The sequence below is a fragment of the Miscanthus floridulus genome, chromosome 1, assembly GCF_019320115.1.
Source record: "Miscanthus floridulus cultivar M001 chromosome 1, ASM1932011v1, whole genome shotgun sequence".
In the NCBI taxonomy this organism is placed as follows: domain Eukaryota; kingdom Viridiplantae; phylum Streptophyta; class Magnoliopsida; order Poales; family Poaceae; genus Miscanthus; species Miscanthus floridulus.
This window is the reverse complement of record NC_089580.1, coordinates 162,330,468-162,348,655: the sequence shown is the minus strand read 5'-3', so window position 1 is coordinate 162,348,655 and position 18,188 is coordinate 162,330,468. Positions and strand designations below refer to the sequence as shown.

General features: G+C 46.5%; 2 protein-coding genes across 3 annotated transcripts; both read right to left on the bottom strand.

The window, feature by feature from the left end:
* Nucleotides 1-467: 467 nt before the first annotated feature.
* LOC136500135 (protein REDUCED WALL ACETYLATION 4-like) lies at nt 468-5,647 on the bottom strand. Of its 2 annotated transcripts, none has more exons than XM_066495532.1 (15): nt 5,437-5,647; nt 4,406-4,497; nt 3,864-3,998; nt 3,717-3,773; nt 3,564-3,636; nt 3,204-3,362; nt 2,537-2,686; nt 2,208-2,463; nt 2,002-2,117; nt 1,799-1,885; nt 1,639-1,727; nt 1,487-1,549; nt 1,326-1,382; nt 1,115-1,211; nt 468-1,034 (listed from the first exon to the last, which is right to left on the bottom strand). In XM_066495532.1, exons 1-15 carry the CDS (start codon nt 5,503-5,505, stop codon nt 876-878), a joined length of 1,659 nt encoding a protein of 552 aa, XP_066351629.1. In that variant the 5' UTR covers nt 5,506-5,647; the 3' UTR covers nt 468-875. The 2 variants fall into 2 exon arrangements, with proteins under 2 accessions (XP_066351629.1, XP_066351627.1); XM_066495530.1 differs by having other exon boundaries at nt 3,864-4,001; nt 5,437-5,644.
* A 673-nt stretch (nt 5,648-6,320) lies between these two features.
* LOC136466459 (probable carboxylesterase 18) lies at nt 6,321-7,115 on the bottom strand. The gene has a single exon (XM_066464876.1). It carries the CDS (start codon nt 7,113-7,115, stop codon nt 6,321-6,323), a length of 795 nt encoding a protein of 264 aa, XP_066320973.1.
* Between the last annotated feature and the right edge of the window lie 11,073 nt (nt 7,116-18,188).

Sequence of the window (18,188 nt, the reverse complement as noted above, 5' to 3'; positions counted from 1 at the left end):
ACTCCCTGGGTTATATAGGTATGTAACAGAAACTATGTACTTAGAATGAAGTACTAATGATTACAATACTAAAAAGGTACTATTATGTCATAAATATTGATGTTTTTTTTTCAATAAATTTAGTCAAAGTAAATTTGATTGATTTAGAATAAACCTAAAACACCACTTATTTTGGGAGAGTATAATGCTTCTGTGTTCACAAGTTAAAATAACATGACACGGCTTTAAGGATATGGAAGCCATGAGCGATTTCAGAGTTCAGGAATATGCATATGCATTCAAAGCAAGAAGCCATTGCAGGATGATTCCCTAGTAACCGGAGGAAAAACATGAGGCCGTTCTGCCTATTTCACGCTTTAAACAAAAAAAAAAAAAGGAGGAACCATTCTGTCTATCTGAAACTTTTAAACAAAACAAGGAACAAAATCTGATTTTCACAGCCGACGTGATCACTCGGTAAGTCGGTATGCGTTCCAAGCCTATACAGGGATATATATTTTTAATCATATCCCCTCTTGGGATTGGGGTTCACTCATATGTTACACTCTTCGAGATCTTCTGCCTTGCACATCAACTTTTTTCTTCACCATGGAACTCAGTTAAAACCTGACTCCATTGAGAATCCGTTCGGCTTACCCCATATTCGGCTTGTTCGGCTTCTTTTTTCAGCCAGAACAGTATTTTTTCTCTCACAACAATTCAGCCAGAACAGTATTTTTCAACCAATTTCAGCCAAAATTCTGCCAGCCGAACGAGGCCTGAATGAAATAGCAGGTTTCTTAGCAGTCCATGCAGTGTCGCCTTAAATTTGCTGTCGATCAGGCTCTGTCGTTCTAACTAATTGAACAAAAGAAAAAAGGTAATAACTAGACTTTCTAGTATCCTGCAATGCCAATTAGAACAAATGATACAAAGTACAGTGCAGCCGAAATGGCAGTTCCTGCCACAAAATTGTATGAGAGGCGCTTGTTGTCACGATTTGGTACAAATACCATCTTCAAGGTATTAGTCAATTCGAAGAGCCTATGGGAAACCTGCAGTGGTAATACATGACAACGTGTAAGTTGCTGCCGACTACCGTCTTCAGTATCTTACATAGGGCAGATCTACATACCGCAACATATATAGCAGTAGTGAGCATGAAATTGAGCAGTGGATAATTTGGGATTATTGACAATAGCCATTTTGGTTGGCCATTGGGCACACTTGATCTGCAGAAGTTAACAAAGCAAATGAGACAACATCAGTCGTTGACAATGTGAATTTTTTTTTTTCCTTGGTGCAAATGGAAGGACGAACTACAAAGAGAAACAGCAGATGGTTACCTGAGCCAGATATGGAACTGAGATATGTATGTCTCTAGTGTAATCTTTCCAAGCCATCTGGAACAGCCAAATGAACAAATACAGGAGTCACAAATTCGCACAACATGACTCAAACGTTAAAAGATAAAAGGTACAGCGCATTACACAAAACCAAAACTTACGCAAATAGTGTGAGGGAGAAGCTCCTGAATTCTTGAGTGAAGTTGCGTAGGCATATGTAGACACTTTTGAGTACACACACAGCCATGCAGCAAATCAGATTTTGCACACTTACAGACCCCCAAAAAATGTATTAGAAAGGTAAGGTACATACGTTATGGGGATCCAGGATGTATATGGATGCAGCTTGTTGTAAGTAATCTTATCCAGCTTATAAATGTATTCATACCACAAATAACCAGCCTGCGATCAACACACATCATGTGTTACCGAAAGTAATGTGTTTAAAAAATCGACAGGTGTTTGATAATTACCGTTAATGATACTGTAACTATTGAGGCCTTAATATAGAGTTTGGTTCTCATTTCAGTTTCTTCCAGCTTCTCCATCCACTTCTCAACCTGAGACAGGATATTTCATCAATGCCAAAATAGAAAATACAACTTTCTTTTGCTCTCTTTCAAACAATTGTAAGCTGTCTCTGAATACAATAAAAAACATATGGTCGAAAACATACAGTTGGATGGTAATATGCATATATCATCCCAATAATCCAAATGTAGCGATCCAGTCCAGATCGGAATTGCCATTCATGCAACCGGGGGAGATCTGGTTTAGAAGGATCGGTATAGCCTGCATACAAAGGCAAATAGCATTGGCCATCTTTTGGAAGGAAAATACAAGGGATACCCATACCACAAAAGGTTTGGGAAGGAAACTTACCTAGAAGAAATGTGAATGGGCTCCATACTATGTCAAAGACACCTGGAACTTCCCAAACCAGGACAACTACCAAGAAGCAAGCAACAAATTTCATTGCCATCACTGATCTAATCTCATTATATTTGTTTAGAATTCCAAGAGCACCATAAACCATGAGAGTGAAAAGGGTGTGCATAGGACAAATATAATAGAGTGTATAGTCATTGTTCAGGACAATGCAGCAGAATATAACAAAGAAATTGAGGCGCCACATCATCTGTTGCAGGTGCGACCATGTTAGGAAAACTCTAATGTAAAGAATCAGGAACAGTGGGGGTGTAAAGATGCACCTGAGCAAATCTTCCAAGACTGAAATCCTTCCTCACATAATAATAAGAGAAATTGCCAAATCCAGTCATCCAGACATATGCAGCAATGAACACACGGATTGCATTGTATATTTCTTTAGCATTGAAGTAATGGTACATCAAGAATAGCACCTGGAAATTAGATAAAGTAATGCTGAAGGCTGTTGCAGGCTGCTAGTGGTAGGACCGTAGGACAGAAATTGAACCCAGTATCATATAGTCCATAAAAGGAAATTCTCGAGCAAATCAAAATTACACGCAACTTAGGGCAGAGAAATGAACCTTCACAAGGTAGTGTGGTGTCAAAGTTAGCATGGCAAAGCTTTGGTGGTAGGACAGGTCAAAACCCTATGTTTCACAATTAATGGGTGCTAATGACCAAATTAGCTTATTTGCAACTCAAGAGAGGTCCATAACCATGAATGGACCATCAAGAGCATGATAAACCATACATGCTACTATGCTAGCTGTGCCAGATGAGAGTAGATGCTTATAACTGCATACATCATACTTCTAAAGTTCTGATGTACCAATGCTCATACATGAACCGTAGCTACTCACCCAACTATGTTTATGGGCAATTATTAAAAACAATTGTTTCTGAGACCCAGGAAACACTGCAGAAGGAAGATAAAAGTATGATAAGTACCTGCATCCAACCCTTCCATTCTTCGGTTTGATGCCTATTCAAGTACAGTATAGATTTTCCTGTGAATGCTGACTTGTCCTGATGGACCTTAAAGGAAGTCATAGCTGCTACGATGATAAGAAGAAAGTAGAGGAAAAGGAACAGATCTCGGCTGTAATTCTGCAGATGAAGCATACAAATAAAAAGGTTGGTGGGTTAAAGCGTTACAGTATATATAATGGCACATGAAGAATGCACTGGGATATTTTTCATCAATCTGAATAATTCAGAAATTTTGAAAGGTTCTAACAAATGGCAATTTTATTAATATGTCAATTAGGCACATGGCCAGACTGTGTAACAATATGAGCACAACAGTACCTTGGCAGATTCTCCGAGCAAGTTTGTACGATCACATATGTAAAAATAAAGTAGATACCCTCCAAACTCAGATCTGAAAACACCAATGCAATCCAGTTAGCAGAATAATGCAACTAGGAAGCATGAATGATTGGAGGAGCAACTGTAGCTTACATTGCCTTCAGTGTTAAACGGTTCTCCAGAAGAAGCATCTGGTCCATGAAGATAAGTCTGTTGAACCCAACATTTTCCTTTTGTCAGAGACTCAATGCCTTCGAATTCTGATATTGAGAAATTGTAAATTTGTAATTTATAGAGAACCTGAGCATTTGTGATGTGAGGGAAGTATAAGCTGGCTTTGCAACCACTGATTGGCCGCCCTCCTCCAACAACATTGTCTGGTCTTCTGCTTTGACTGAAATGTTATCCATTACTGCTAGATTGACATCTGAATGTCTACTGACAAAGATGAAGAGCCAGAAACTCAAATAAGACTCTTATAGTTATAATGGTCATTGTGATGTTACTATATATACTGCAGTCTCAGTCAAAGCAACAAAAGAGTGCATTGCAATAGGCATCCCCGGACTTTCAAAATACAGAAAGCACTGCAAGTGTAGGACATCTAAAGATAAGGTTCTTTTAACACAAGCAGTTTCTTTTACTCGCAGACAACATTAGAAATAATATATACTACCTCCAGTCAATATTACTTATTGTTTCAGAGAGCCAAATAAGCTTATAGTCAGTTGTGTTTGGTTGTAATAAACAACAAGTAATACTGACAGGAGGGAGTACCATTATAGCACTTAGAATCTTTACAAAAATAGCAGATTCTCAGGATCAAACTAACATTTACTTACGTTTTAATAGTAGCAGTATTCTTCCTATGGAAGAGAACCTCAGCATACGCCCATGCTGCGAAAACCCATAGAAAGCCCAGAATAGCAGAAACCTGCACGCAAAGCAAAACAAAGATCAGTTAGTTCCAGAGATGGTGGTCCCAAATAAAATAAACATCATATTGCTAGAACGTAATGGCAGCCTTAAGGTCCAAGATCTCCAGATCCACAAACTACATAGTACAGAAGCAATTTGCAAATTCTCCAACCTTTAAACCCTAAAACCCCGGATATACCAATTTTCGAGCAGCACTGCTGAGTGGAACCGCCACCCTATATTTGGTGCAATAACAGCAAAGCTGACATCAACCTGACCAGCCCTACTTGATCCACCACAAGACCACAACACAAGAAAGAAGAAACTAACCACAAACAAAGTAACAAACCAACCCACATTAGAACTTGTTTGGATGGACTCATATCCACTTCAAACCACGTGTGGAGTGAAAATTCAACTAAGATCCACCCCAATCCACTCCGACACACGTGGATTGAGATGGATACGAGTGCATCCAAACAAGACCTTAGCATATGCGAACTTAACACTTGCATTAGCAGTAAGTTGCACCAACCGACCAACGGGACACGTGCACCCAACAACATTCAACGATCACAGCACCCCTCAAATTTGGCAACTACTGTGCCAAGCCCAAGCCCAAGCCCGCAGCATATGATCCAATCGCTCAACCCGCGCGAGAAATTCCAGATGCGTCGATTCTCCAGCGCTTCTCCGCGATCACCAAAAGCTCATAACCCAGCGCGCGATTCAGCACCGCAACCGCGTACGAACCCACACCCAGCCGGCGCCGTCCCATTCCCCCGCTCCCCGCTCCCCGTGTCCCCAAATCGAGCCACCCATCTCAGCAACCCCGCTCCAATAGTCTCGAAGCCACGGCAATTCCCAAGGGATGCCGCACTGCGGAGGAGCAGCAATTTCCGGGCCAGCGCCCGGCGGAACGGATCGAGGAGGCGCGAGTTAGGGCTCGGCTCACCTGGCCGGGCGTGACGGCGGTCGAGGGCTCCATGGCGAGACTGCCCGCGGACGCGACAGCCTCCGCCATTCCTCTGCAGCATCCGCCGGCCCGAGCCCCCCGCTCGGATCCAAACCCAAGCGAGCAACGCGAACAAGAGGACGGAAATTGGGTGAGAGAAAAGAAATAAGCGCGGGTTTATGTGGGAAATGGACTCGCCGGTTTAAAGCGTCTGGTGGTGGACGACGGAGTGGGAGCCTCTCTGAGGCTGCCATGTGGGACTCGGAACGAGTACTTTTGGTACTAGAGCCACTGACCGTGGGATCGGGAGAAACTCCCTGAGCCGCGGGGCCCGCAGACGGTGGGTCTCGGAAGTGACGGTGTAATAACTAAAAAGTGGCCGGCCCAGAGTTGGGTAGGTTTAGGTGAGACGTGAGATGATAAGTTGGGGAAAAAATATTTTTCTTTTGAAACACACAAACGGAGTGCAAAATGATCCTTGTTAACGTAATGTTACTACAGTGTGATACATCCCTGCCCTTGTGGCCTTGTCGGTCACCTGGATCTTGGTGCATTTTGCATCTTGCTGCGGCAGCGCCGCGTTTACCTGTGTTTTGGTGTTCTCGATGATTAGTATACTGGTTTTTAGATTTCGATGCACTGAAAGCAATTAACATCTTGCCCAGCGGAGTCAGCTCGTCAAAGCATCAGATTCTACAGAAAGATCTTTCTTCTGTCAGTACGTGCTGTAATATATCTTATTGGATTGCCATTGATAATTGTGATAGTATAAAACGAATGATTAGGTCCACTTTTGGCTCCTCAACTATTGCGTTGGTTTAATTTTAACCCTCAACTACAAAACCGTTCAGTGCCGATAACTTAACTGTCAAAACCGTTTACTTTTAGGCAAGGTTGTTTTGTCCCACGTCGAGCGGTTTTGACCGCATCCAGTTTGAGCCCCGCATGGTCACCACCGGCACCTTCCCATCCAGCCTAGCCTCCGCGTCTATCCGCTCCTCGCCGCCCAAGTACGGCTGCACCAGGACGACACCGGCAAGGCGGAATGGGTTGGAACGCGGCGGGGACGAGGACGCGACGCCGGCCATCATCCAGCGCTGCGCCACGTGGTGGGCGATGTTGGCGCCGGCGCAGTCCCCGACGAGGAAGCAGCAGGAGAGGTCCACCGGGACGGCGACGCCGTCGGGAAGGCCCGCGGAAGCGAGGTGCCGGAGCACGTCGACGCCGTCCTCGTACGCGGCAGGGCAGCGGTGCTCGGGGGCGAGATGGTAGTCGACAGACACGACGACGGCGCCCAGCTCGCGGCAGAACCGACGACACATGGCGTCGTAGGGGACCGAGGCCGCGGAGAACAGCGCGAAGGCGCCGCTGTGGAAGTAGACCACGACGGGGAGCGGTGAGGCGGAAGCGGCCTCCGACGGCGAGAACACGCGCGCCCATAGGCCACGCGACGCGTCCACGTCGGTGGACCGGACGCCGTGCATGTAAGGGCGTGCGCTTGCGCGGGCACGACGGGCGAAGAAGCTGAAGAAGGGGTGGTTGATCGTGCCGTCACGACGCATCGAGAAGCCGGCGACCACGTTGAGACACAAGAGCTGGGACCGCACCTTCCACGGCAGGGACGACCTGCGCGGAGCGCTCGGCGCTCCTTCCCCGGGGCCAGCGCCGGCGGCTTCCATCTCGCTAGTGTAGCTGAATCGCACACCTAGCCAACCACCGCGTTTGAATGGGATCCAGCCCAGCCCAGCTAGTCGGCCACGCACCTCGCGCACGCAATCGCGTATCGTATCTTAGTTTGAACGAAATCCACATCACTTTCCGTTGACCCGGCTAGCTTACGGGAGGAGCTTATGAGATCGATGCACACGCCGGCTCTTGTTGTAGGTCAGCGGCGGGGAAGGGCAAGGGCAAGGGCGAGAAGTGGCAGCGGCAGCCACGGTTCGCATTCATGACCAAGAGCGAGGTCGACCACCTCGAGGACGGCTACCGGTGGCGCAAGTACGACAAGAAGGCCGTCAAGAACAGCCCATGCCCCAGGTACGTGGTACTCCTACGCATTGATACATACATACATGCATAGCACGTATATACAGTTACCCTACTGCACTGCACGCACCTCTCACCGATCTTACTCCCATGTCTGCATGAGCTAACGGTGGAGGTGCAACCGCGCGTGTGATGGCGCATGCAGGAGCTACTACCGGTGAAGAAGCGAGTGGAGCGGTCATACCAGGACCCGGCGGTGGTGATCACCACGTACAACGGCAAGCAGACGCACCCCATCCCAGCCACACTCCGTGGCAACACCCACCTCCTCGCCGCGTAGCTGCACCACCATAGTGGCGGTCACCACCACCTCGGCGCCTTGCCGCCGCCACCCCCGCTGTCGTAGATGGGCGCGCTGTTCGGGCGGGCCTCAGGCGGCGGCGAAGGAGACGGAGGCGTCATCGACACACTGGGGCTCCTGCCTCCGCGCAACCAGCACGCCATGCCGCCGGCGATAGGCCTCGCGTCATCCCGTGGCATGAGCAGGGTCCGCCTCCCTGCCTTGGTACGTACTTGGAGCAGTCGATGGAGGCGCTGATGGTGTAGGGGATGCTAACGCCGCACTTGGAGGGGATGCTGGCGGCGTTGCCGGCGTTGAGGCCGCTGACACGTCCGGCGGCGCGGCCACGACGGCGATCGTCACAGTTGCTGCTTGTTGCCTGCTGTGCTGTTGCTTGCTCTGCTTTGGAGCCACGTGGGCTGTGCGCTCCTCGCCCCTCCCTCCCTCGCCGCCGGCGAGCCTCCTCCTGACCGGATTGGCTGTCGGCCGTCGGCCCCTGTGGCATGCTCTGCTATGGAGCCGCCCAGGGACTGGGAAAGGTGAAGACGAGATTTTTATGGGTGCTAAATACAAATGTTATGACTTATGTGAATAGTAGTATGGAGTGAAGGTTAGTTTCATGAAAATCCAGGGTCTCTTATGCAAAATGCGCAGCGCGCCCTGGGCCTACCCTCCTGGGTCTGCATGCTCCCGGACGTGGTTAAAACCGCTCAACATCGGTCAAAACAGTCTTGCCCCCGCGCCAGGTGCTAAAAATGAACGGTTTTGATAGTTGGGGTACCAGTACTACGGTTTTGTACTTGAAGATTAAAATTAGACTAACATAATAGTTTAGGGGGCAAAAGTGGACTTAACCCTAAAATGAATGGACTGCGTGGTGACTTGGGATTCTCAGCGCTGTACGTGCGGTGCCTCGCAGAATTACATATACGGAGACCCATGGACGGTGCTAAAGTTTAAACAATTAAACTGCGGTCTAGAAAAGAAAATTGCAAAACACTAGCTTGAAGTCAAAATATGCAGCGTAGGCTTGTCCAGAGATTCCAACCCAAATACCCCATGTCCGTACCATGGTGAGTGGCAAACTGGCAACGCGGTGAGGTTAATGCCTTCGGGACACATCTACGGAGTATTAAATATAAACTAATTATGAAACTAATTGTACAGTTTACTACTAATTTGCGAGATGAATCTTTTAAGTCTAATTAGTTCATGATTTGACAATGTGATGCTACAGTAACATGTGCTAATGACGGATTAATTAGACTTAATTAATTCGTCTCGTGAAATACTGACGGATTCTGTAATTTATTTTTTTATTAGTGTCCAAACACCCCATACGACACCCTCACGTGACGCCTCCTAATTTTTAATCACTGTATCCAAAACACCCTCTTATTATATTAAGCTAATAATCCAGTTTCTGCATGCGAAGTGCCTACCCCCCCCCCCTCCCCCCCTTAGCACGACGAAGAGTCAAGGATGAGGTTCCAACTCCAAGATGCACATTATACCTCGTTGTCAGACTACCACCAAAAGCACAAAGTCGTTAAATACTGGAAATTTCACTCCTACTAAGGCTCTTGCAGCTACCAGGCTACGTGCCCTTTCAAACCGTGTATAATTAGTTGCCTACGAGGTCACACTGTGCATAATCAGTTGCCTATGAGGTTTGGGGATATGCAGGACCATATTTGAGAACCCCCCCCCCCCCCCCCAAATAAGTTACCTTGGTAGTTGGTAAGAATTGTTTCCAAGGTGTTTTTATTATTTTAATTAAAATATCTGGTAATAATAAAAAATAGTTCTAGAAGACAGACTCTCTAAACTAGGCGGGCACTTCTAACAACTGTCTCCATAAATGGTAGGGGCCACACAAAAATGCATGTCTCCGAAAATCATTTACAGAGGTGGACCCTAACACAACCGCCTTTGAAAATCAACGGTTAACGGCTGTGGTAATCTTATGATGCCCATCTCCGTAAATCGATTTTTGGAGGAAGATACTTTAAATGACCGTTTCCATTAATTGCTATTAACATATAGACGGATGTTGTAAGCGTCTGTCTCCATAAATCTATTTACAGAGACGGACTTTGAATGTTCACATGGTTAATACCAAAGCTCTAGTGACCAACCTGATCTACTTTTTTCTGTTGTTAAGTTTTTTTGAAGTTATTTGATGTCTCAAATATTTGTTTTAAATTCACATATTTTAAGATTTAAATTTTTTATTTTTCAAACAGTCTCGAATGGAGACTTATCATTTACCAAAGTTATAGTACTTGATAGATTTATAACTATATAGGTAAAACTTTTTAATTTAAGTTCATTTAGTAGCCTAAATATTCAATACAAGATTACATAATATTTGTACATAAAGATAGAATCCTATGTATATTCACAAACAATTTAGTGGTTAGTGGTAAGGTGGTGTCGACGAAATATGGTTGGCAGTCTACCGAGGGGTATATCCATGGTAGTAGATGAATCGGTAGAGGTGCGCGTAATAGGAGTCGGATGGTAACACAAGCGCAGAGACAACGATTTAGACAGGTTCGGGCCGTCTGATCGACGTAATACCCTACGTCCTGTGTCTTTGGTGTATTATATTGTATATGAGATGAATTCGAGGGGGTCCCTACCCGTCTTATATAGTCTGGAGGGTAGGGTTACAAGTCGGTTTAAGTCTAGATCTATTCGGCTATATGGTAAGTATTTACATAAAAAACAATATCTATCATATCCGAACAGATCTTCGTTCATCGTCAAGATGTCTTCTGATTGCCTTGCGGTGCACGTCGACTAGAGCCGAGCACTGTAGGTCTTAATCTTATGGGTTGGATCTCCCCTGGTGGTGCAACCCATGTCCATTGTCGTGGGTAGCTAGGGTTATACCCCCCATAGCTAGTCTCCGAACGCCTTATATCCACTGAGCAACGCCGTCTTGAGCAGGTCCAAGCAGTTTGACGTGAAGCCGATCAGTTTAACTAGTGACCCGAGCGATGGAAGTCGAAGCCGACCAGTTTAACTGGTACGTAGATCTCGGACTTAGCCAAGTAAGACTTGCCCAAAGGATGTAAGGGGCTAAGATAAAAATTTGAAAATTCTCCACCTTAGGCGAAGTGTAGCCACTTAGACTCCGTTTGTGAGGAATCATCTATGATTTAGTCAATAAGGAGGGTAAATCAAGAAAAGAGCACCACATTCACTACTAGGTGAAGTGTAGCCACTTAGTCCCTGAGCCTGCTGGAAGATAAAGAATGAATCTTGTAGCAGGGTCAAAGAAAATATATCTGAAAGCTTGTCGATATCATCTGACATGTGCGTATCAAGACCCAGATGTGCTGCCCAAGATCAGCACCCTGATCCAAACATCATGGAGCAAGCTGGTAGCACACCAATAAGAGATAGCAAGATCCGACCGCTAAGGGAGTCCCTAGCTTAGCTGGCGACTCTTACATGAAGAATCCGAACACTGAGTCCCCAGCTTAGCTAGCGATGAAGCGACGAATAATTCAAACGCCGAGGAGTTCCTAGCTTAGTTGGCGATGCAGTGACGAACAATCCGAACGCTGAGGAGTCCCCACCTTAGCTGACGAGCCCCCAATGTAGTTGATGATAAAGCAACAGACAATCCAACTAGTTGGTTGGTGAAAAATCAAGTACCAAGCAGCCTAACCAACTGGTCGGCGGCGAAGTGAGCGCCGAGTAGAAGTGAACGCCGAACAGTCCAACCAACTGGATGGAGACAAAGTGAGCACCAAGTAGAAGTGAGCGCCGAATAATCCAACCAGCTGGTTGGCTGGTTGGTGATGAAAGTCATGAACCTAGCGGTCCGACCAGTTGATCGGCGGAGAAAATAGCGGCCTTACCAGAGACATTAACCTTAGGTGAAGTGTACACACTTAGGCTTCGTTGGCGAAGTTAGATGATCATCATCCATGACTTAGTCAAAGAGGATGTTAGTTTTGATACATGCGCCGCAAGGTGCAATGTATACATTGTAGTCCCCGAGCCTGACAGTAGGTGAAGAAGACACCTGGTGTTAGGATCAAAGAATTTCAACGATCACTTAGTCAAAACAACCAATTCCCAGCTTAGTCGAGCACACAGCTAGTCCCCAGCTTAGCTGAAAAACCATTAAGAAGAAAAAATAGTACATTTGCCTTAAGGTGAAGTGTACACACTTAGTCCCCGAGCCTGCTGTAAGATAGAGAAACATCTTGTAGCAGGATCAAAGAATTAAGTGTAAAGGATAAAGTCCCCATACTTAGCACTGGGCATATGTAGTAAAACTTAGAGAGTGCTAAGCACTTAAAAATGGAGAGTACTTAGCAATTGACCGCGATGAATTTTGGAGAGTGCTTAGCACTATACCATGGCAAAATTGGAGAGCATGGAGAGTGCTTAGCACTATACCATGGCGAACATGGAGAGTGCTTAGCACTATACCGTGGCGAATATGGAGAGTGCTTAGCACTTAACCATAGAGAAAATGGAGAGTGCTTAGCACTTAACCGTGGCGAACATTGAAGAGCATGGAGAGTGCTTAGCACTATAACATGGCGAAATTGGAGAACATGGAGAGTTCTTAGCACAATACCGTGGTGAAATTGAAGAATATGGAGAGTGCTTAGCACTATACCGTGGTGAAATTAGAGAACATGGAGAGTGCTTAGCACTATATCGTGGCGAAAATTGGAGTCCGTGGCAAAAATTAGAGACCATGGTAAAAAATGGAGACCGTGGCAATATTTGAAGATTGTGGCGAAAATTGGAGACCCATGGCGAAAATTGGAGACCGTGACGAAATTTGGAGACCGTGATAAAAATTGAAGACCCGTGGTGAAAATTGGAGACCATGGACAGTGCTAAGCACTGTACCAACGAGACGTGGGGGCATCCTATCTCGAGATGTTTATGCACGCTTAGGAATATATGCATCACCGAGGAGCCGCTACCGATCGCCCATGGCGTAGAGCGCTACTGCTCATGCATACTTGGGTGCTAAATCAAGGACAGGGCTGCTTTTGGGTAACGCGATTGAGAACGCGACTAGTTGGCGGTGATGAAATTGCCTAGCCCTTGAGCTTTTCTGGCCTGTCGCCATGGCGGTGGTCGCTGTTGTGACAATGCAGTTCTTCATGGCAGTCATCATCGTGTTGCGGCGTGGCTTGATTATGACTCAAGCGGCTCGCTTAACAGCTCACTTGGTGGCTCGGTGGCATGGCGGCACGACGGCTTGATGGCTCAGCGGCTTGGCGACACGGTAGCACGGTGGCTCGGTGGCACGGTGGCTCGGTGGCACGGCAGCTACACAGAGTCATAGGCAAACAGGCGTGATCGGAGCCTAGCGGAGTCAATTCGCGTAGGGAGGCGAAGCCCTTGAGCGTGTCCAACTGAGGCGAGGGCGTAGTCTGATTTTAATGGCGATAGTATGCGTCATCTTTAAAGATGTTTAGCATGGAGAAATACAAAAGATAATTAGAGGAAAATTACAGAGAAAACAACAAATGAAGAAAACATCATGGAGAAAATCATTATTGAAATGCATAAATACATAAGGGGTACATATCTTAGTAGGATGTCTCAAGGGTAGAAACACCTGATGTGTTCGATGTGCCAGGAGTTAGGAATGTCTACACTGTCTTGATAGTAGAGTCTATAGGATCCTAGTTGGGATCGCCTGCTCCTCCGCTGGGACCTTCGGCGATGCAAGCCTCCATTCTGGCCAAGAGATCCATCGTATCAGCAATGCACGAGTCCTTCTCTTTCACAGTCATAGGCGGTGGAGACATTGGCACGCAGGGTGAGAACGCCCTATTCTGTCGGGATCTTCAACACTAGGTAGACATAATGGGACACAGTCATGAACTTGGCGAGAGCTGGTCGGGTAAGGATGGCATGGTAAGCGGTGTCGAAGTCGGCCATGAATAGGTTCACGTACTCAGTATGGAAGTGGTTGGTGGTCCTAAACTGGACTGCCAAGGTGATCTACCCCAAAGGTTGGGACGCTCTGCCAGGTACAATACCCTAGAATGGAGAATCAACAGGGATGAGATTGTCCTTTGTGAGGCCTAGCTCAGTTAGGGCTCCGGCGAAGAGGAGATTGAGGGCACTCCCACCGTCGATGAGGACCTTCTTGAACCGTATGTTGTGGACGGTGGGATCCAGCATGAGTGGGAAACGCCCTGGGTATAGTATATCCGCCCACTGGTTGGCCCTACTGAAGGTGATAGGGTATTCCGACCAGTTTAGATATTTAGGATCGGCGATCGTGTCATACTTGGTGATCGACATGACCTGCCGAGCGGTGAGTTTCTGCTGGTGTTTGCTCTTAGAGGTGGCGTACCCTTCGAATATTGTGGTGACGGTCTTGTTGGCATCTTGGAAAGCAGGTCGTGCGTTCTTAGGACGCTCCTCCCCCTTGCCGTCATCTGACTCGTCATCCTTGCGTGTCTGCCCTTTTCTGTTGTTCATCGTGGAAAGCTTTGGCCATGCCATGGCATTGCCGCATGGTATGCTTGCTGTTCTTGTGAATTAAGCATGGACCATCAAGGAGTTCTTCATAGGCAGCATTGAAATTTCACTTAGCGCAAGGCTGCTCTACGTTGTCGATGGAATTTTTTGGTCGGCGGCGACATGGCTGTGTAGTCCTTGATCCCTCTGGCCGATCATTATGACGGTGTTCGTGATCATCGTAATGCCTGCTGCGATCTTCATAACGTCATTCTTCACAGCGATCATCATCACGACATGGGTGGCAATCTGAGTGGGAAGCACGAGCAATGTCATCCTTGAACTGCTAATCAACTTCTTCAGAGTCTGCGTACGAGTTTGCAACCTTGAGGAGTTTGCCGATGGTCTAGGGCCTCTTACGGTAAAGTTTGGAGCATAGCTCCTGACGGTGATGGAGTCCTCTGGTGAAAGTGAAGATGGCCTCACTGTCTAGCCAATTCATGGGTGGCCACATCCAATTTTGGATGTCGTTGACCAGGCCTGAGCTGCTATGAGCAACACTTGGATCTTGAGTACCGCCGATGTTGGTGGGAGTCTTGCCAACTCATGGGTGGCCATAGCCAGATTGGCACTCTGCGTCTGCTCCACTTGTTGGTTGTCCACCATGAGGAACTCTTGTTGGAGATTACATGCGATAGGTGGCGGGCCACCTCTGGTGGCTTGGGTGGTGTTTTCTACTTCTTCATTGCGATGTTGTTGGTGATCAGTGTTCTTGGCTTCATGCTCATGGCGCTGGACATTGGTCTCTCCATCGATAGCAATGTTGTCGTGGCTAACCATAAAAAGCTCTCTCCTAAAGCCTAGAGGGAAAGATGGACAGTTGCTAGTAGAGCCCTCATAGTATGGCTCAGGGCTTTCCCCTAGGATTGTATGAAGCGTGTCATCCAAAAGATCTATTTGGATTTGCACCATGTTTACCATTGGCACAAAATGGTCGGCCTCAGGTAAGTCGATCTGATAGAGGTCGTTGATGTGGCTGCGCTTGGCATGGTTGGTGAAAAGATGGTGCACGACATCCCAACAGATTAGACCCACACCCACCAGCCTAAGAAGAATAGGGCTTTGGCATGCTCTCCGTCGGGGCGAGGAGTGGTCGGCGTTGAACGGTACGCCCTTTCGGAGTTGCCATGATCACCAAATCTTCATCTTGCCACCTCGGACGACATGCACGAGCAGGGTGCTCTGCATTAGTGGCATGGTGACCTTGGAGTGTAGGAACTTCGTCGCTCACTCTAGATTGATCTAAGACCGAATCCACGAGGAGCCAGCATTCCGCTAAGCGGTCTATGACCCGATCGATGGATGCGATCAGATCGTCATTGCTGATGGATATCCTAACCTAGTGGCAGGACGTCGGGATCAAAGATGTTGTTGCAAGTGTTAGCGTGATTGGCGCAAGGTGATCCTACATCGCTTCCATGATCTCCTCGTTGCCGCCGAGGCCGATGATCCAAGTCATAGATCCGACCATGAAGATCTGGCCAGGCTCGGGAAAGGCCATGGAGCTCAAAGTGACCATCTTTTTGGCCATGGAATCAGCACGCCCACCCCCTATCTGGCACGCTAGTGTTGACAAGATTTGATCGGTAGTCCACCGAGGGGTATGCCCATGGTAGTAGATAAATCGGTAGAGGTGCGCATAATAGGAACCAGATGGTGATACAAGCGCAGAGACAATGATTTAGACAAGTTCAGACCGTCTGATCGACGTAATACCCTACATCCTATATCTTTGGTGTATTGTATTGTATATGATATGAATTCGAGGGGGGTCCCTACCTGCCTTATATAGTCTAGAGGGTAGGGTTACAAGTCAGTTTAAGTCTAGATCTATTCGGCTATATGGTAAGTATTTACAAGGAATACGATATCTATAATATCCGAACAGATCTTCCTTCATCGCCAAGATGTCTTTCGATTATCTTGCGGTGCACGCCGACCAAAGCCGAGCATCGTAGGCCTTGATCTTATGGGCTAGACCTCCCCTGATGGTGTGGCCGATGTCCATTGCCATGGGTACCTAGGGTTATACCCCACATGCGGTGTACGTGTATAGAATCCTAACCAGTGCAGGAGGTCAGTTCAACGTTTTGAGAGTCGAAGGAGACAATTTTTCAGTTTTAAAATTCAAGGAGAAAATATAAACTACGACGATATAGGTAGGAGATAAAAATGGTTTTCTGATTTATTTTGTTTTACTTTTCGTGCTGAAAATCTGCTGGGATTTGGCCCATTAAGGGCCCACGAGTTCCTAGTTGTTCGAGCCGATCAGATCAGAGATAATTGGAATTTTACCATTATGAAACGTGGGTTTCACTCTTTTGCCATCCCTAAAAAAGGATTCGCTCATTTGCCACTATGAAACTAGACACACTCGCTAGAATGCCCTTTCTGTATTTTGTTGCCAATTTTTTTTTAATTTTCACGACCTCTTTTCTTTACCGTTTGCCCCTGCTCACTAGCAACCATATCTCTCGTATCCAATCCATTCGATCCCCCATTCGTTTGGTCACAGGACAGACCGACGCCGCTAGGGTTGACGCATACTCACTGAGAGCCCCCAGCCGCCGCCCCGATGCGTCCGCGCTAGCCCACCTCTTTGGCTGTCTCCCCATAGCTAGCCAGGGGTCCTGGCACCGTCGCCCACACCCGCGCTACTCCAAGTGCTGGATGGACAACCACTGGCCAGATCTCATCCTAGGGTATGCATTCTTGCTAGCGTGTAGATTAGCCTCTATTAGTGTAGATTAGCCTAGCACATGGTTCACCATAATGCCTGCTTCTTTTGTGAGCCTAGTGCGATTCTACATACCTTCTTCGTTGTCTCACGAATGCTCTACTACTTAGCTTCTTTTTTACTAGTGCTCCCATATGATAGTTTCTGAGTTGTGAACTTGAATTGCCTAGTTTTTAGACCCATCATTAAATTGAATTAATCTTTCTTGTTTTCAATGGTACTGGACAGTTCGTGATAAACCTATGGCTTTTGATTTATTAGGGTTGACCCTCATAACCCAATGCCTTTTCATTTATTAAGTTTACATGCTCATGTGCTGTTTTTCAATGATAAAATGGCACCTAGGCTATGCTCATGTACATAGAACTTTAAACCATTTTGGTGGTAATTAAGAAGTAAAAAAAGAATAATTCTTAGTCCTCTAATTTATGGTGGTAATCTAACTTTGGAGATCTCCTAATTGTACCACTTTTTTTCTTGTACTAGGCTCGATGGAGAGCCTGAACTTAGCTTAGCAGCGGTAGAACCTCTTGCACAATAGCTACGGACACCTCTTGTTGATTGGGATACGCTATGCATTGAAGAAAGTCGAGATGAAGAGGGAAGAATAGAGATGGTGGATGATGAGGTGATGTATGCATTGTTGGGACTTAGGCTTGAGGATGAGGAGGCTGATAAGGCAAGGGAGGTAGCTAGGAAAGTTTGCGGTGAACAAAACGACGATACTTGAGAAGTTGGTACAACTGGGACAACCATTGATGTTGATGACTATTTACCAGGGGAGAGGACTGTGGTGCATGATCCAAATCTGCCTAGAATGGATCTTGGCATAGTGTATCCTAACATGAAGGAGTTTAGATTGACTATGAGACAATTTGCTATAAATGAAGAGTTTGAACTACACATTATCAAAATAGACCCAACTAAATACATTGCTGATTGCAAAGGATAAGATTGTCCTTGGCATCTTGTTGGGCGTAGACAACCTGATGGGTGCACCATTTTGGTACTAACTTGCATTTTTTGTCCTTTCTATTATTGTTTGCATTCACTAATTAATTTTTTTGCAGGTGACAAAGCTTATTGGTGACCACACATGTACATCAAGTGCTAGGAGGAAGACTACGACACCAACCAGTGCTTGGGTTGCTACAACGACAATACATC